Genomic DNA, 19,585 nt, shown 5'->3' on the forward strand with positions numbered 1-19,585 from the left:
AGTCCTGGAACTTCTTGCCAGATTGCTGATCCTAAACTCTTCTCATATAGAGAGCAACCATTTGTAGTGAGAGCACACAATGTATTTTTATATATAATAGCCATCATTTCATGGGTCCCTAACTTGGATAATAAGAATAATGTAGTAATAATGTTAATAACTAGCATTTTTGGGGTTCTTACTATGTGTTAGAAACTGTGCTATATGTTGCAGGCATCATCTGGTTTACTGCCTACCAGAATCCTGTGAGGCGGAGATGTTTATCCTCATTGTAGAGATGAGGAAATCAAGGCTAAAAACAACCATGCAGTATTGCTGGGAGAGAGCCCATTTTATAGAAAGGATCAGAGAGGTTAAGTAACTTGCCCAGGGTCACACAGCCAACCCAAGCATGTCAGGTCCTAAAGCGTTTGTACTTTACCACCTACTCTGGAGCAGAGGCCCTTGCAGAGCTGCCCACAGCTTCATGAGTAACCCAGAAATGTTTGCTAAAACAGCCTAAGGAGCCATGGTGGTGATGCTGATCGACTTGGGTTTGTCTTTGTTTCCAGGTTGTTAGTGGGCTGGTAGGCAAATCTATTCACTAATAATCATGCAGTAGTTCTCATCAGGGGTGGTCCCACCTTCCTGGTAAGCATTTAGAAAAGTGTGGGGGTGACTTTAGTTGTCAAAATGATGCTGAGCCCTCCTGACTTTTGGCGGGCAGGAGCTGGAGATGCCAAATATCCTGCAAGTGGGCCAGATTCACAGCAGGCATGAAGAATTGCCCTGCCCTAAATGCCAGGAGCGCTCCTGTTGAGAAATACAGGAGGAATACATGCTGTGGGAACGATGAAGTAGAGGGCAGTGGGGGATCTGGAGAAATCCCTTCTGGCTTGTGTGAATCCAAGAAGCTTCCTGAAGGAAGCATCATTGGAGCTGAATCTTGAAGGATGGGCAGAAAAGTGGAGACTGGAGGGGAGTAGGAGGGGCATAGGACAGGATGCCCCAGCAGAGGGAAGTTTCTGGAGTCAGCTGGAGTTCCCTCCTTGACAAGCTCAGCCTGTCTCCAAGATGGGCTGGTGGGTGGGGAAGCACCTCTCTCAGGAGGAAGAGATGGGTGGGTGGGGCAGGCCAAGCCTGTTTCCAAGGCATTTTGGCTCCGATTTGAAAGTGGGCCACAGAATCACCCTTTCCCTCTCAGGAGCCCACCTGATGGAAGGGCTTGGAGAGGCTAAATGGCTTGTTCAGCGTCACTTGTGACTTTCTCCCCACAGGCCTTCTTCTGGTGGCTGCGGGAAGCATATGGTTCCCGTCTCCTTTCCTGATCCTGAGGACTTTGGGCAAATGCTCTTTCAGATTTTCCTTTGAGTCAGAGAGCCTTGTTTTGCTATTTTTTCGCAGCTGTTTTGCTTTCCCAGTAGCTCCTCCCTCTTGGACTGGGTTAGAGAAAGAACCTGGAGGTGGGGTTCAGGCAGGCCTGGCTCTGTGCTGCTGCAGTGGCCTTCGCCCTCACCTCTGTGCCTTCTCTCCTGGACACTTGAGGAAATGGCAGTTCCTTTTTGGAACTGACTTTTTTCCTTTTGGACTGTGCTCGCTACAACTTTACTGATGTGTTAGTACCACGTGACCTTTTATGTCTGGCTTTCATCGCGCGGACTATTTTCAAGGTTCACTCAGGCTGTGGAATATTTCAGTGCTTCCTTTCTATGACTGAATAATATTCCCATGTATGGAGACGCCACATTTTGCTTCTCCATTCATCCGTTGATGGTCATTTGGGTTGTTTCTACCATAAGAACTTCTCAAGGGCACTTTGTCCCTTCCTCTGTCTCCACTGCCCCCAACGAATAAACCTCTGGGCACAAGACATGATTTTGTCGCTCCATTTGCAGGGAGAGGGTGATGAAAGGAAGGTTCTCCAAAATCAATTGGAGACCAGCTTCCTGGAACAAGGTTTTCAGGACTCCCTTAACTTCACCCCAACCTGCTCCTCCATGAGAACCCTCGCTCCCATCCAAGCACATCACCTCCAGGGGCCACTCACAGGTATTCATTCCAAGTGTGATTTTTCAGGGAGTGTCTGGATTTCATTCTTTTCAGGGGTGATTTGTTAAATGTAGGTCCCCATGTGATTTTATTGGTATATATTTTGTGAGACCTTTTTCCAGGTAAGTAAATCCACAAAGGAGAGAAAGCCTCACCAGACAGATGGTGGCTTGGCGTGGCGTCAGCTCCTCCTCCTGACAGCTTTGCCAGGAATGCCCACCAAGGATGTGGAAATGGAGCAGTGTGAAAAGTGGGCTGGGGGGAAGCCCAGAAGTTTCCAGCCCTTCCTTTTTGACAGCTGGGGAAGGTGCAGGGCAGAGAGGAAGGTAGTACATGGTCTTTTCATACAAGATTGGGTGCGTTCAGGGTGGTATGGCCCTAAATGAACATGGTCTTTTCAGAGCTTTGCCATGTGTGTTGGGCACTTTTATAGAATGACTCTATGGCTACCCCCTTGGTAGGTTGCTGCAGTGGCTCCATTGTGCAGATGAGAAGATCAAGGCCCAAGCCCCCTGAGATCTGTAGTTTCCTGACATATCTTCTAGTCTGAGCTCTTGTGTCTCCATCGGCCTCCTTATGTTGCCAAATGATATGCCTTTTCTCATGGAGTAGAATCCACCTTCTCCAGAGGGTTACGGGTGGAAATAGTTTCCTAATGGTTTTGCTCTTTGAAAAATAAGATTTGTTGTGGAGTTCCCATCATGGTGCAGGAGAAACAAATCTGACTAGCAATCACCAAGTTGCAGGTTGGATCCCTGGCCTCACTCAGTGGGTTAAGGATCCGACGTTGCCATGAGCTGTGGTGTAGGTCACAGACATGGCTTGGATCTGATGATGCTGTGGCTGTGGTGTAGGCCAGCTGTAGCTCCATTTGGACCCCTAGCCTAGGAACCTCCATATGTCACAATGTCACGGATGTGGCCCTAAAAAGCAGAAAAAAAAAAAAAAAAGAAAAATAAGATTTGTGGATACTTATTTTTTCTTTCTTTGCTTATGGAATTCCTTACCCCCAAAACCAAAAAAATAAAGGGGCATATTTAAAAGGAGGTGAGGAATTCCTCTTGTGGTACAACAGAAATGAACCTGACATATTAATATCCCATATCCATGAGGATTCGGGTTCGATCCCTGGCCTCGCTCACTGGGTTAAGGATCTGGCGTTGCCATGAGCTGTGGTGTAGCTTGGCAACTGCAGCTCTGATTAGACCCTTAGCCTGGGAACTTCCATATGCCATGGGTGCAGCCCTAAAAAGCTAAATAAATAAATAAATAAAGGAGGTGAGCGTAGGGAAGACCTCTGGCTCTGGCATTCCCAGCTGGGGGATGCTAATGACCAAAATGGGGAAGGAATTATTTTAGCTGCCAGTGTTTTCCATTTCAGTCTTGTTCGTAGTGTTGCTGCTGAATTTTTTCCCTCAATTATGAAACATTTTAAGGGTAGAGAAAAAGCTAAAGTTTTTGTTTTTTTTTTTTAACTGGCTCATGGTTTTGGAAGGCTGGAAGGAGGCCAGGAGGTGATGGAAATGGGGCAGATCAGGGCGCTGGCTCTGGAACCCTATGATCTTTCACTGAACCCACCCCTTTGGTGGGTGCTGGTGACAAGCCCTGCCCTGGGAACTGAGGAATGCTGGAACTTGGTCCTTGGCCCTAAGGAGCTCCCAGGTGAGCGGTCTGGAATTGTGGAGGATCACTTTGGACAAGATCACCAATTCTAGCATTTTTCCCTTTTGAACAGGAGAGAAAGAAAATTGGAAGCAGCGTCTGTTGTGCCCCTGCCCTCACCCTCCCCCGAAAGCTGCTGAGCAACTATTTTTATGTTGTCCCTTTTTATCCTGTTGGCTTCTGTAAATAGTTGAGAGATGGCAATTGCAGAGATAAAGATGCTAATTCTAACCTGGAGAGGAGAGACTGATGGTTCCCCTAGGAAATCGGAAAAGGCCAAGGTCTTGCCCCTCTGCCCTCGTCTTCTTCTTCGGCATGAGGTAGGAAGTGAGGGGGACATTGAGGAGGGGACACGGTGGGAGGTGCCTGAGGTAAGCCTCTACTGGAGAGCCTTAAATGGGGAACTAGTGGTTTGTGTGGGGGCAGGGTATGGAGGAAAGGATTCCCTTGTGGGCTTTTTAAGGTGCATTGGTATTTTGCTGTTAAGGCTTCTGGTGAAAGAGATTTTATTTAGATTCCTCCCAGACAGTTCTTCTGCCCTCTGGGTCCAGTGTAGGGGATAGGATTGGACCCCTAGAGCCAGCTCCCAGCCCCTCGTTGCCCCTGGCTGGGGTTGCCTCGTACTGGAGGCTGGGGAGGGAGGGAGCTGGATTTAGCATCACCTCGAAGCATCAGGGAAGAGGGAGGGAGAAGGGCTGTGGGTGGGCGAGGCCGGATGCCTGTGGATTCCCAGCTGGCCCCCTCCCTCTCTGATTTGCCAAGCTGCAGAGCGTTGGAGTCAGGAGTCTTTTTCTTTTCATTACAAATGGAAATTTTAGTTGTTTCCCAGCCTCTTCCTAAAGTTCGGTGAAAGATTGCTCCGAGGGATTCAGAGGGAGAAGAGAAAGGAAGTAAGACGGTTCCTACCTCCTTTTTCTGTGTACCCACACTCACCCCCCCCCCCCCCCCCCGCACTCAGCCATTCATTCACACTTCCTGGCTCTTCAAGCTGGGGGCCACCAGCACACACCTGCCTTTAGGTTCTGGCGGGTGATTGGGGACCATTCTCTTGTGATACTTCACTATGGACGGAACAAGAGGAACTCTTAAGACAGTGGAGCTTCTTGCTCTGCCAGTGTCCAGGGCCCTAGGGCACACTGCAAGGGTCAGGGGTCCTGCCCTGGCGGAGCCTAGAACCTACTGAGCTGCCTGGAAGAGGTCATCTCACTTCCCTGGGTCTCAGCCGCTCTGTCTGGAGCCTTCGTGAGCTGATGATCAAAGCTGTTTGAGAATGTGTGCAAAATTCTTATACCACAAGTAATCGAGAATGCAAAATTATCTCTGCTTTTGAGGTTGTAAAAAGTAATGCATGTGGATAAGAGTTAGAGGGGAAGGGGAAAAGAGTTAAGTTAAGCGTGGTGTGATTTCACAATAAAAATTTTAATGTGAAGCCAGTTGAGGGCCTTGAACTTGATAGCGGCTGAAGTGCTTTCTTGGTAACAGCTTCCATTTAGGGAGCATTTGCCATGTGCAGGGGCCTGTGTGGTGGGTGAGGTAGGTGTTGTTATCCCCAAGGTTACAGCACCTAAGGTGAAGGGCTTTCCCCCCCTTTCAAGGAGCCTTTGATTTCACACTTGCACCCTCCCAAATCATTGTGAGATTGGGGCAAGTCACTCATACTCTCTGTGCCTCAGTTTTCTCATTGGTGAAATAAGCATGATAATAGTACCTAACTCATAAAGTTGTTGTTAAGGTTAAATGAAATAATACGTACAAGGTGCTTAGAGTAGAGCCTGGCACTTGGCCAGACTCAGTCATCATTGTTATTGTATCTGCAACTACTGTGGCTGCTGCTATAGTGACTTGATTCTTGTGTTAAAAGTATTAGTCAGGAGTTCCCGTCGTGGTGCAGAGGTTAACAAATCCGACTAGGAACCATGAGGTTGCGGGTTCGATCCCTGCCCTTGCTCAGTGGGTTAACTATCCAGCGTTGCTGTGAACTGTGGTGTAGGTTGCAGACGTGGCTCGGATCCTGCGTTGCTGTGCCTCTGGCATAGGCTGGTGGCTATAGCTCCGATTCGACCCCTAGCCTGGGAACTTCCATATGCTTCGGGTGGAGCCCTAAAAAAACCAAAAAAAAAAAAAAAAAAAAAAAAAGTACTAGTCAGTTTCTTCCCTTCATTCCATCCTGTTCATTAGCCCTTTCCTTCTGCATATTTGACTTTTTTTTTTCCTTAAAATAAAAAGAGAAAGAAATTAGGACTTTGGAAGTTCTGATTTTCTGCCACACTGTCAAGTGAAGGCTGTCAGGGGAGCTGTAACTGCCTGGCAGTTTAGCCTGATTGGGATCCTTAAGGTGTAGGGAACTTACCATCTGGCAGGGAGCTTAGTGGAGGTTTTCTGTCAGTCACCTCTGTGTCATTTGTCTATTAGGACCCTTAGTTGTAAATGACAGAAAACCAACTGCAAATTAACTTAAGCAAAAGTGAGAATTTATCGGCTCATGTAGTTAAAAGCTTGTGGGGTATATGGGCTTCAGGCATGGCTAGATCCAGGTGCCCAGACAATGTCTCCGACTTCCGTTTTTTGTTTGTTTGTTTTTTAAATCTGTTGCCTCTCTTCTCTCTCTATCCACTTCATTCTAAGGCAGGGTTCTCCCCAGCCCCTGGTAAGTCTAGAAATAATCTTCATTGCTCTGTGCTCCACAGAGACATTCTTCTTAATATTTCCACAGAATCCTAGAATAAGACTTAATAGACTGACTTGGGTCACACATCTACTCTTGAAACAATCACTTGACCAGAGTAGGTGACACCCAGTTGACCAGGCTTGAGTAATCATGGAACCCCTGAAGCTGATGGTACAGATAGTTCCGTGGAGTTACCTTTCACACAGAAGGGTGAATTCCAAACATAAATCAGGCTGCTGTTAGCAGACTAAAGGAACATAAATTCTAGGCCAGCTAAAGAAAGCATCTGACCTCTTGAGTGGTCTTGGGATTAGAGAAATAAACAATGACCTCTAGCCAATACTTAGTGAGTGCCAACAGTGTTCTAGGAAGTTGTAGGTCCTGGAGTCCAGCAGTAAACAAGAAAGGCAAAGCCAAGGCTCTCACAAGTTAAGTCAAATCAATATGTCTGTGCCCATGCATGTCTTTTCGGAGCACTATAAGACACTGTGCTTTCACACTCTCCCCTTTCACACAGGTTGGAGTCTCAGAAAGCCAGAGGAATGGGCTCTATATTCCCCTTTGTTCAAGATTTTGGTGCAGCCTGGACTTCAGGACATACTAAGTGGACATTGCAAGGCTGTACCTGTAATTTTTAGCTCAGACCCATTTTAACTCTGCTTGGAACCACTGTGTAACTTTGAACAAATCAGTAGCCCCTCTGAGCCTTCATTTTTCTCATTGGCGGAATGAAATGGTTGGAACAGGTGACTGCCAACCTGTGCCTGTTTTAGCACTAAGATCCAGTGTATCTCAAAGTAGGGTCTGTAGGGATAAGACCCATCATGAGAGGTGGGAGGACGTGTAACATGGCACTCAGCCTGTCCTTGGTGTGGGGGAGTCAAGGGGGAACAGTGAGGACTGTGGCAGCCTGGTGAGTGTATTTCCTGTCCAAGAGCTGCAGGGAGCTGTTGCCAGGGGAGAATACAGGCCCACTGATATCAGAATGTCCAGTTCTGGAGTTCCTGTTGTGTCTCAGCAGGTTAAGAACCCAATTAGTATCCATGAGGATGTGGGTTTGATCCCTGGCCTCACTCATTGGTTAGGGGTCCAGTGTTGCCACAAGCTGCAGTGCAGGCTGCAGATGCAGTTTGGATTCTGAGTTGCTGTGGCTATGGCTGTGGCTGGCAGCTGTAGCTCTGATTCAATCCCTAGCCTGAGAGCCTGAGACCCTGAGAACTTCCATATGCTGCAGGTGTGGCCCTAAAAAAGACCAAAAAAAAAAAAAAAAAGTCCAGTTCTTCAAAGAACTCTGGAAATTTTCTTTTTTTTGGCTGCACCCATGGCATGTGAAAGTTCCCAGGCCAGGGATCAAACCCATACCACGGCTGTGACCAGAGCCACAGCATTGACAATGCTGGGTCCTTAACCTACTGAGCTATAAAGAAACTCCTGGAAATTTTGATTTTTTTTTAACTTTTTTTTGGCCGCGCCCATGGCATGCGGTTTGTGGCCAGGGATCAAACCTGTGCCACAGCAATGACGATACTGAATTTGTAACAGCTAGGCTACCAGGGAACTCCTGGAAATTTTGATTTTGATCTGAAATCTCCTGGCTCTGAAATCTTGGTATCTCATCCAAATAGTTTTAAACACAATGTAGGCCAAGCAAAATACATCAGTGGCCAGATGTTGCACAAGGGGGACTTTTTGCTTTAGGGACTCTGATGGGGACAGGGTCTGTGCGCTCTAAAGCCATCACTGTCCCATGTGCCTTCTGCCAAAGAGGGGCCTTTGTCTCTGAGGAGACAGTATCAGTGCCTCCAAACTCAAGAGTGTTCAGGGAGGGATAAGGTGGAGTCACTGAATCTGATTGGACTGCTTGGCTGGGCTATGAGCCGGAATCTGGAATATTTCAGCTGGTGTCAAACCTCGGCACCACTTCGGCTGGTGCGGCTGAGTCTCCCAGGTCTCTGCTTAACCACTGGGAAACACCTCTGAGTCTGTGGCCTCTGGGCCAGCAGGCTTCTGTGCTTGGGTGGGGGGCACTGTGACAGTTCGCTATGACTGCCGCCTGATGAAACCCTGCAACAGGGGCAGCTTGAGCAACAGAAAGGCATTCTCTCCTAGTCTGGAGGCCGGAAGTCTGAGGTCCAGGTGTTGTTGGTCTGGTTCCTTCCAAGGGCTGTGCAAGGGAATCTGATCCATGCTTCTCTTCCTGCTTCTGGTGGCTGCTGGCCGTCTTTAGGGCTCCTTAGCTTCTAGGGGCAGCACCCCAGTCTCTGCCTTCGTGTTCTCATGGTGTTCTCCCTGTGTGCAGGTCTAAGTCCAAATTCCCACCCCCACCTGTTTTTTTTTGTTGTTGTTGTTGTTTTGTTTTTTGTCTTTTTTCCTTTTCTAGGGCTGCTCTCGTGGCATATGGAGGTGCCCAGGCTAGGGGTCGAATCAGAGCTGTAGCCGCAGTCTACACCAGAGCCACAGCAACTCGGGATCTGAGCCTCGTCTGTGACCTACACTACAGCTCACGGCAACACAGGATCCTTAACCCACTGAGCAAGGCCAGGGATGGAACCCGCAACCTCATGGTTCCTAGTCTGATTCATTAACCACTGAGCCACAACCGGGAACTCCTTTTTTTTCTTAAATAAGGACACCAATCATACTGCATCAGGACTCAAGCATATCTTTCTTTGGGGGCGGGGGCACAATTTCACAACCCATAATAGGGCCCAGTGGTGTCCCTGTGGCTTTGCCTGGGCCACCCTTCCTGATCCTATTGTTTCCTGCAAAGCTCTTGGGCTCTGGTCCCTCCAGCCTCCCTCCCTTCCCCTTCATTTACACAGGACTCCCATCCCAGGGTCCTCTTTCTGTTCCCTCCTGTCTCCCACCTCTTCCCTGGTTTGGGGCCTTCTCAGTAGCTATTGCCTCTGCCTGGAACAAGTTCCTGCCCCCTTGGTTAGCACTCACTCACCCCATAGGTCTCAGCCTAAGTACAACTTCCCAAGCAAGGCCTTCCTTGGCTCATCCCCTCCCATTCAGACCACCCCTGGGTCCCTGTGCTGTTCTCTTTTATCTCATCCTGGTTTTCTCCTCCAGTTTGTTCTTATGGAGTCACGTGCTCTTACAGTCACTTTTAAGAAATCAGTCTGTTTTATTTATCTGGCACATAGTAGGTTCCCGGTAATCATGTACTGAAAGAGGGGTGAGTGAATTTCCTTTAGGACCGCCCCCCAGGGGAGGGAGGGTGTGGCTGGCCATGCCTGTTACCCCAGAGGGTACATCATCCCTGGCCTTGGCAGGATCTTCAAAGCTATTTTGGGCCCCTTTGTTGTCCCATGGTGCCTGGGACCTTAGGGGACCACATAAAGCCACTCACTGGCTACTTGCTGTGCTGCAGCTCCCTCCCAGGGCGGCTCTGTGTTTGGTAAGATGGCGCGGGTTGGAAACAAACACCCCCCCAGGAAATGGAATGCATTTCCTAGAGGCCTGAGCACCGGGCTTCCTGGCAGGGGAAGGAGCACTGGCTTCATTCTGGCCTGGAGCCGGGTCCATCTGCTCCAGGAAGGGTCTGTCTGGTCCTTGGTTGAGTGGCCTGTGAGAGGGAAGGGGAAGGGAACCTGGGGCTGCCAGCCGGGGCAGTGGGGAGGCCCTCAGGGCGGGGGTGGGTGGGTGGGGGAGAACCCAGGGGCAGGAGGCTGGGGAGAGAGCTTTTGGAATTTTGTCAAACCTATCCCCCCACCCCCCACACCCAAATCAAATGCTTAGCTGTTCCTGGCAGAGGGCCTATGAGGGTTAACTGATGCTTGGTGAATACGTGCCCAGTTGGATGTTAGGTGTTATAATGCGGACCATTGTCTTTTTGTCTTGAGTTTTCTCTCCTGGGAGTGTGGGGAGCTCTCATCCTATCTTTAAGAGACCTGTGACCTCAAAGGATCTGTGACCTCAAATCTGGTCAGAGCACACTGGCTTAGGCTCTGTGGGCTGAGTGGTGCCGAATGGCCAAGTCCTTGCCTGCCAGGCCAATGAGCGGCCTCCAGTCACTGAGGTCCGTGTCCCTTGGGGCTTCTCCCTGGGACCTAGACACACCTGCTGCTCCAGCCCAGAGACACCCCCCCCCATCTCTGTCCCAGCACCAGCCCCAGCGCCAGCCAGTGCGTTTTTTCTTTCCTCTCTACCCCAGGCCTCAAGGGCCAAGGATGGGCTACATGCCAACTTGTCAAGGAGACTGATTAAAAGCAGCTTTGCTGGTGGTGGATGGCTTGATGTCCTTGGCCTGGAGTGGCGATCGATAAGCAATTGTTTTTCTGTTGGCAAGAAAAAAAAAATTCTCCATTAACTTTCTCAGGTGCTGCCAGACTAGTTTTCTTTTCAGGAACTCTGCAGCCCTGTCAGACGTGGGAGGGAGGGTGGGCCAGAGAAGCTGCTCTCCTGGGGGAGGCAGGTCCACGCTGCCAGGGCTTCCGAACACACACAGAAGGAAGAACATTTGGGAAGACAGCCTGCTAATATTTGTTGAAAAAAGAGCTTTTTGAGCTCTTAACCACGCAAGAGACGTGAATATTGAGTTGTGGATTTCATGTTGTGGCTCAGAGGTTACGAACCTGACTAGTGTCCATGAGGATGCAGGTTCAATCCCTGGCCTTGCTCAGTGGGTTAAGGACCCTGCGTTGCTGTGAGCTGTGGTGTAGGTTGCAGACATGGTTTGGATCCCGTGTTGCTGTGGCTGTGGTGTAGGCTGGCAGCTGCAGCTCTGATTCGACCCCCTAGCCTGGGAAATTCCATACGCTGCAGGTGCAGCCCTAACAGGACAAAAGAAAGAAAGTAAGAGAGAAAGAAAGAAAAAGAGAAAGAAAAAGAAAGAAAAGAATATTGAGTTCTTAGTGCAGTTAACCCTCAGGACTCTCAGGTGAGTGCCCATTTTATAGATGAGAAAACTGAGGTTATAGACCCAAGCAGTCGACCTTGCTTTTCCCCTCTTGGGAAATAAGGATTATAACAAGGAAATGTAAAGTAACAGCAGCTTGGACCACAGAGAGCTTTGAACTCAGGTTGTCTTCTTTCACTGATGAAGAAGCCAAGACAGGGACACATTTAATGATTTCTTTCCCAAATACAGTAAAGGTAGGATAGAGGATTAGGGGATGGGGCTAGCTGCGCCTTCCCTCTGCCTCATGCCCCAGAGGTGGTGCTCAGGCCAGATGATCTTAACTCCAATTGTGGTTACAGTTACTTTCTTTGAAAAATTCATTTCTGAATAATTATTATTTGCACACTTACTTTTACAAAAGTAAAAGTAAATCCAGTGAAAATTAAGTCTCTCCCACCCTGTCCCCATACTTCTGCAAACCAGTTGTCTTCTCTTGAGGCCAGTTATCATTTTCTTGTGTATCTTTCCAAAAATATGCTGCACATATTTGATTATGTACGCATGTGTGGCCCTTTCCCCCCTCTGCCAACAGCAGCATACTAATGCTTTGGTGTTTTTCCATGTAGTAGTGTGTCTTGGAGCTTATTCATATTAGGATGTAAAGAGTCACCTCTTTTAAAAGAAAGGCATGATTTTCTCCTAGGCTGCATGTGTCTCCATTTACTTATTCAGTCCCTGGTGGATAGTTATTTCAAACCACACTACCAAAATCATCCTGTGTACATGTCATTTTTTATGTGTGAGATTGTCTCTAGGATCAAGACTCAAGTGCAGAATTGCTAAGTCAGAGGTCTCTGCATTTGGAATTTGCTTAGATATTGGTGACTTTCACTTCATAAAGATGGTACTAGTTCATATTCCCCATAGCCTCATCAAAATATTGCTTTGCTTTTTGTCTTTGCCAATCTGATAGATGGAAAAAAGTCATTTCATTGTAGCTTTATTATTATTTTCTTAATTTTGGTAAACTATACATAACATAAAATTTACCATTTCAGCCATTTTTAGGTATACAATTCAGTGGCATTATTTGCATTCAGAATGTGGTGCAGTCATCACCGCTATCCATTTCCAGAACTTTTTCATCACCCCCAAACATACCCCTTAAGCAGTGATCCCCCTCTCCATCTGCCTCCCACTCAGTCTCTGAATAACCTCCATTCTAAACTTACTTTTTGCTTTTTAGGGCCACACCCTTGGCATATGGAAGTTTCCAGGCTAGGGGTTGAATTGGAGCTGCAGCTGCCGACCTATACCACAGCCACAGCAACGTGGGAGCTGAGCCACATCTGTGACCTACATCACAGCTCACAGCAACACCGGATCCTTAACCCACCGAGCAAGGCCAGGGATCAAACCTGCATCCTTATGGATACTAGTCAGGTTCATTACTGCTGAGCCACAGCAGGGGCTCCTAAACTTACTTTTAAAAATTTTCATTTTCCACACATCCATTCTCTTTCAGAGTCTTTTCCCACATAGATTATTGCAGAATATTGGGTAGAGTTTTCTGTGCTCTACCGCAGGTCCCCATTGGCCAATCATACCTAAACTTTCTGTGAATTTGCCTATTCTGGATACCTCACATAAGTGATGTAATACAGTATTTTTCTTCTAACATCTGGCTTATTTCACTTAGCATATTTTAAGACTTGTCCGTGTTGTTGCATGTGTCAGAACTTTATTCTAAATGGCTGAATAGACCATGTTCTGTTTATCCATTCTTCCATTGATGGACACTTGGGTTGTTTGTGCCTTGTGGCTATTGTAAATAATGCTGCTTTGAACATAGGTGTATAATATCTGTTTGAATTCCTGCTTTCAATTCTTTGGGGTATATACCTAGAAGAGGAATTACTAGGTCAAATGGTAATTCTAGGAGTTCCCATTGTGGCTCGGCAGGTTAAGAACCCGACATAGTGTCCGTGAGGATGCAGGTTCATTCCCTGGCCTTGCTCAGTGGGTTAAGGATCCTGTGTTGCTGTGGCTGTGGCATAGACCTCAGCTGTAGCTCTGATTTGATCCCTATCCTGGGAACTTCCATATGCCTCAGTTGTAGCCTTAAAAAGAAGAAAAAAAAGAAAAAGAAAAAAAAGGTAATTCTAAATTTAACTGAATGGTTAATGGTAGAATGGTGAAATGGTTTGGTTTGGTTTCACACCAAACCGTTTCATTGTCATTTGAATTTGCACTACTCTCCCCATAACTGAGGCTGAGCATCTTGTCACATGATTGGACACTTTGTCATTGCTTTACAATGAACTGTGTTCAGGAATTGTTCTTCTGTGTCCAGGTTGGGATCTTGATGTTGTTTCTTTAATGCTCTTCTCATTGGCCTTTCCTTGTTGAATGAGAGCAGGGGACCCCATCTGCCTATGGTGTGATCCAGATTGCATATATAGGAGCTGTTTTTTTTGCTTTTTAGGGCCACACTCACGGCATATGGAGGTTCCCAGGCTAGGGGTCTAATCAGAGCTGCAGCTGCTGGCCTACACCACAGCCACAGCAATGCCAGATCCTAACCACGTCTGCAACCTACACCACAGCTTATGGCAATGCCAGATCCTTAACCCACTGAGGGAGGCCAGGGATCGAACCTGCAACCTCATGGTTCCTGGTCGGATTCATTTCCACTGCGCCATGACGGGAACTCCATAGGAGCTGTTCTGTAAATACTTCTTGCAGGACTGTCCCAAAAGGGTGGCTAGCATTTTTCTGCCCCTCAACTAGGTCCTCTAGGAAGCATTGGCTTTCGGTTCCCAACTGTACTTTCCTCTCTCTCCCCCCACTGCCAGCCAATGTTATAAAGAGATATAATTTTATTCATTCATAAAATCTCTCTGCTCAGCACTCACTGCTTTCCTGGCATTTCCCTGACGTGGGTGATCAGCACGGAACCGCCACCTTCTGCATCTGTGGATGTACTCCATGAATTCCAGTGGTACCTGTGACATTTGTCCAGCAGAATTTGTCAAACACACGAAGCAAAGGTTAATATTCTGTTCCAGAGACAGAAGGAATTGACAGTCTGAGTGTGTCAATTTTTTGTAATTTACACAAAATTAACCATTTAAACGTGTGCAACTCAATGTCATTTAGTACATTCACAGTGTTGTGCAACCACCACCTTTATCTAGTTCCAGGGTCTTTTCAGCACCCCGAGAGGAGACCCCCCGTGCCCCCTGGCAGTTACTTCCCATTTCCCCTAACACCTCCCCAGTCCTTGGCAACCACTGTACTTTCTGTCTGTGTGGATTTGCCCATTCAAAAATCTCACGTAGCTAGGATCATACACACGTGACCTTTTGTGTCTGGCTTCTTCCACTCAGCAGCATGTTCTTGAAGCTCATGCAGGTTGTAGCCTGTGTCGATTCTTTATTCCTTTTAAGTCATGCTCCATTGTGTGGACAGACCACATTTTCCCATCCATTCATCTATTGTTGGACATGTAGGTTGTTTTTTTCTCTTTTCGGTGTTGTGAGTAGTGCTGTTTGGGTAGATACCAAGGAACACAGTTGCTCAGTCATATGGTAATTCTCTTAGTTATTTGAGGAACCACCAAACTATTTGATGCCAACCTTTTTTTTGGGGGGTGGGGGTGGCATTCATGGCACACGGAAGTTCCAGGGCCAGATATCGAAGCGACACTGCACCGTAGCTGTGGCAACATCAGATCCTTAACCTGCTGTGCCACAAGGGAACTTCCGAAGCTAACCTTTTTTATCTCGTATTTGCTTTTTGTCTAGCAGTAGCTAGCTGGGGCTGAGCTAGGGCAACAGTAGATAACAGATATGTTGAGCCTTCCTCCTCAGACAGCACACACTCCCCTGGCTCACACACTCTCTGGGCGCCTCTTCCTCCTCTGGTGTGACCTCCTGACCCTCACACCTCAGGAATCATTGGCTCCGGGCCAGGCCAGGGGACTGGACTCCTGTGCGCATGGTGTGTGCCTTAGGACAAATCCTTCTCCCTCTCTTGAGTCTCAGTTTCCCCATTTATAAAATGAAGGTATAAGGGCAAACCAACAACCTAGGGCACTTGTGAAATGATCCTGATGTGTGGAAGATATTTTATAAACTGGAAGGTGCTGTCTACATCATTGCTCTTATGAAGAGAGGCAGCCCAGAGGTCATCATGAGGAAGTGTTTCTTTGGCCTGTTTTTTTTTTTTGTTTTTGTTTTTGTTTTTTGTCTTTTTGCCATTTCTTGGGCCACTCCCATGGCATGTGGAGATTCCCAGACTAGGGGTCGAATCTGAGCTGTAGCCAGAGCCACAGCAACGTAGGATCCGAGCGGAATCTGCAACCTACACCACAGCTCACAGCAACGCTGGATCCTTAACCCACTGAGCAAGGCCAGGGACTGAACCCGAAACCTCATGGTTCCTAGTCAGATTCGTTAACCACGGAGCCACGACGGGAACTCCAGGTATTTTAAAATATTTAAAATAATTGCGAATTTTCCAAAAGTTAAGAGATCTCACCCAACATCATCGGTTTAGGACTTCTCTTTAAATAAATAAATAAAAAACATGGGGGAGGTAATCAGACAATTCTAGGCCCAAATTCCTGCTTAGCAACAGTTGGCTTGAGCTGGAAGCCACATTTGTTGGGTGCATGGGTGCTCTAGTTTTTGGGTCTTCTCATACTTGGTTTCTACAGGAATTGAATTTGGATTCTTGTAGTGTATGAGGAGGGGCTTTTTTTTTTTTTTTTTTTTAATTTTTACTTCGTCACCCACAGCATATGTAAGTTCCTGGGCTAGGGGTCCAATCAGAGCTGCAGCTGCCAGCCTACACCACACCACAGCAATGCCAGATCCCAGCTGCCTCTGTGACCTTTTTGCAGCAACTCGGATCCTTAACCCACTGAGCGAGGTCAGGGGTGGAACCTGCGTCCTTGTGGATACTAGTCAGGTTCTTAACCTGCTGAGCCACTTTGGGAACTCCTGTGAAGAAATGTGGAGTAAGCTCATCTCTACAGACTCAGATCAGATTTTATCGTGTTGTAAGGACTCCACTCAAAGCAGGAATGAGGCATCAGGCTTGGCCAGCAGGAGAAACCCCCTACCTTGGCCCTGCCCCACTGGGTGGGGGCAGCTGACCCTTCCTCTCTCTGCAGGTGGCGTGAGCTGCTGGATGGGTGTACCCCCGAGAGTCTGTGTCGCATCAAGTGGGCACATGCACCATGTCATCATGTGTCTCTAGCCAGCCCAGTAGCAACCGGGCCGCCCCCCACGATGAGCTGGGGGGCGGAGGCGGCAGCAGCAGCGAAGGCCGGAAGCCCTGTGAGGCCCTGCGTGGCCTCTCGTCCCTGAGCATCCGCCTGGGCATGGAGTCCTTCATCGTGGTCACAGAGTGTGAGCCGGCCTGTCCTGTGGATCTCAGCCTGACCAGGGACCGGCCCCTGGAGGCAGATGGCGGCGAGGTCCCGCTTGACGCCTCTGTGGCCCAGGCCCGGCCCCTCCTCTCCAGCCGCAAGCTCTCTCTGCAGGAGCGGACCCAGCTGGACGCAAATGGGCGTGGTGTCTGCCCGGCTCTGCCCCACTCGCCCGTGGGCTCCCCGCAGTCCTCACCGCGGCTGCCCCGGCGGCCCACCGTGGAGTCGCACCATGTCTCCATCACCGGGATGCAGGTGCGTGAGCGGCGGCCCCCGGTGCCGTGTCCCTGCGCCTGCCAGAAATGCCTTGGTGTTAGGCTAGGGTCCCTGAGAATTCTAGTGCAAACAGTTGCTTTGGGAGGTGACCCCAGAAAACCCAGAAAGAAGTCAGTAAAGGTGCATGATGGAGCCGGTGGGCAGCTGTGGTGCCACCTCTGGGGAGCCCTGCAGGAGACAGTGTAGGAGGCCAGCCCCAATGTTATTCTACCTGCCGGCAAGGAAGCTCCGCCTTTGACACCAGCTGCTGGCAGTCCCTGGTGAGGGCTTCTGGCTGTGGGTGAGCTGCCTTGAGTGTGGACAGAGCATCTCCCCGTGGAGAGAGCCTCTGGCAAAGGGATGTAGATGCTGGCGCTTGGAAGTTGTGCTAGGGGCTTTGAATTGGGGATGGCAGGTCAGTCACTGCTGAAAACCTGAAAACCGCAGGGCCCCAGTTGCTGAGTGTTTGCCTTCTCAGGCTCCTTATGTGCATCTCTCTCTTGATCCTTACCATGAACTCCTGGAAGATAGGTTGGAACTCAGACCCCCAGCAGGGTTCTCAGGGCCTGGTCCACCCCTTCCCCACCTCCTACCTTTGTGCTGCACAGAGCTCCCACCAGACCCACTTCTTTGTATTCCTCAGATAGCCAAGCTCATTCTCTCCTTTAGGCCTTTATCCTCTCTTGTCCCTCTGCTTGGGACCATCCCCCATCTTTGCAAGGCCCTCTCCATCTGACTTCCAAGTCTCATCTCAGGTGTTACCTCCTCTGAAAGGCCTTTCAGACCACACCCTCTAAGCAGCTTTCAGGCCCTCTCTGTCCTATTGCCCTGTTGACTTTCCTTCCACCATCAGGTCATCTGTGTGTTTGTTCTTCCTTGCTTGTCCCCCTCAGCTGGGGTGTTAGCTCCCAGCCTGTCCACCAGCACTGTGTCCCCAGCACTTGGCATGGGGCCTGGTGCAGAGTAGCTCAAAAATATTTGTTGAAAGAAGGAATTAATTTAATTGAGAGAATCCTGGAAATGGTTTTCTTCCTTTTTTTTTTTTTTTTTTTTTTTTTTCTTTTTAGGACCGCACCTATGGCATATGGAAGATCCCAGGTAGGGGTTGAATCAGAGCTGCAGCTATCAGCCTATGCCACAGCCATGCCAGATCCAAGCTGTGTCTATGACCTACACCGCAGTTTGCGGCAATGCTGGATGCTTAGCCTACTGCGTGAGGCCAGGGATGGAACCTGCATCCTCATGGATACTAGTTGGGTTTCTGCTGAGTCACGATGGGAACTCCAGGGAAGGCTTTCTAAAGGGGCTGATATTTAACTACACTTTGAGGGCTAGGTAGAATTTTTGGAATTGGTGATGAACACTGAGAGTTCACTACAGGGAGTGAGCATAGTATAAGCAAGGGCCTTGAGGTAGATGGCAATTTTCAAATTGTTATTGTTTCATCTCCTAGTTTATTAACCAGCCACAGACCACCTAGGTAACAGAGGTAGTTTCATTCCTCTAATTTTTTTTTTTTTTTTTCATTTTGGCTGCACCTGCAGGATGTGGTTGCTCCCTGGCCGCAGATCAAACCCTTGCCACAGCAGCAACCTGAGCTGCTATGGTGGCAAATGCCAGATCCTTAACCTGCTGAGCCACAAGGGAACTCTTAATATTTTAGTTTTAAAAATGTGATTGCTATAACCCAGCTAAGTACCAGCTGGATACACCAATATATTATCACTTATTGAATATATATGAATTCCATAGAATTCAGGATAGGTCAGGAATAGCTGGAGTGTGGGTCCCAAAATGAAGGGCATTGTGACAACAGGGCTGGAGGGAGAGTTTGAGTTTATATCCATTTAGCATTGAGTCAGCTTAGAGAAATAGAACTCTCTCCACAACAGTAGCCTTAACACAATAAGGCCTATGTATCGTGTTAAATAAAACTAGAGCTAGGCAGTCAGGATTGGTGTGGCAGTCCTGTTGTTTTTGCCCCCAAAGCTCATGATCTCAAGATGGCTGCTGTGGCTCTAGCCTTCACAGTTCCATTCCAGGCAGGAAGAAGGCGCAGGGAAGGAGGACAAACTATGTCTGCCTCCAAAGTTAGTCCTCTTTCCTGGAAGCTCTACCCTGCAACTTCTGCCTACCTCCCACTTGACAGAACTCAGTCGTGCGGTCACCCTCACTGTAAGAGAGGCCAAGGTCAGAGCTTCAGAGGGTTTGAAGGCCAGGATGTGAAGACAGGACTTGACCCTGGGGCTGATGTGGTCAGAGTGGAAGATGAAGTTAGCAGTTTATGGGGGTTGACCTAGAAGGCAGTGAGGCCCCTTAGTTCAGCTCTGCAAGGCCCCACCTCTGCCTTTCACCTCCGTCCAGGTCTCAGGGGATTGAAAACAACACTGGAGAGAAACATAAAACAAACTAAAAACTGTGGGGCAGAGAGCGCTACACAGTAGATGAAAGGTGCAGGCCTGATGTGGAACTGTCTCCAGTGAAAGGACGTTGAGAAATGATTTAGTGTATTACCATTTATGCCTCCCCCAACCCCATCCCAAAACAGTACTCTGTATTTTCTGCAGGTGCATGTATGCATGCATTTCCGTAGAAAAAGGCCTGGAAGTTTATACACCACCCTGACGTCAAGGTTTGGGGAGAGGGGTAGAATTGGGGTGCAGTGGGGGATCAAGGGAAATGTTGGGCT

The 19,585-nt window shown here is 48.4% G+C and overlaps 1 protein-coding gene across 15 annotated transcripts in view; it reads left to right on the forward strand.

Annotated features, from left to right (window-relative positions):
- Window positions 1–19,585, forward strand: part of CAMKK2 (calcium/calmodulin dependent protein kinase kinase 2) — a 59,087-nt gene that overhangs the window by 6,493 nt on the left and 33,009 nt on the right. For 12 of the 15 annotated variants that reach the window (XM_021073030.1, XM_021073037.1, XM_021073026.1 and 9 more), the window contains exon 2: window positions 16,384–16,896. In XM_021073030.1, the coding sequence (XP_020928689.1) occupies window positions 16,450–16,896 (447 nt within the window). In that variant the 5' untranslated portion in view covers window positions 16,384–16,449. Of the gene's footprint in view, window positions 1–14,112; window positions 14,255–16,383; window positions 16,897–19,585 lie in introns of all 15 variants that reach the window. The other 3 variants (XM_021073034.1, XM_021073028.1, XM_021073035.1) reach the window with 1 other exon arrangement.

This window comes from Sus scrofa, chromosome 14 (assembly GCF_000003025.6).
Source record: "Sus scrofa isolate TJ Tabasco breed Duroc chromosome 14, Sscrofa11.1, whole genome shotgun sequence".
In the NCBI taxonomy this organism is placed as follows: Eukaryota; Metazoa; Chordata; class Mammalia; order Artiodactyla; family Suidae; genus Sus; species Sus scrofa.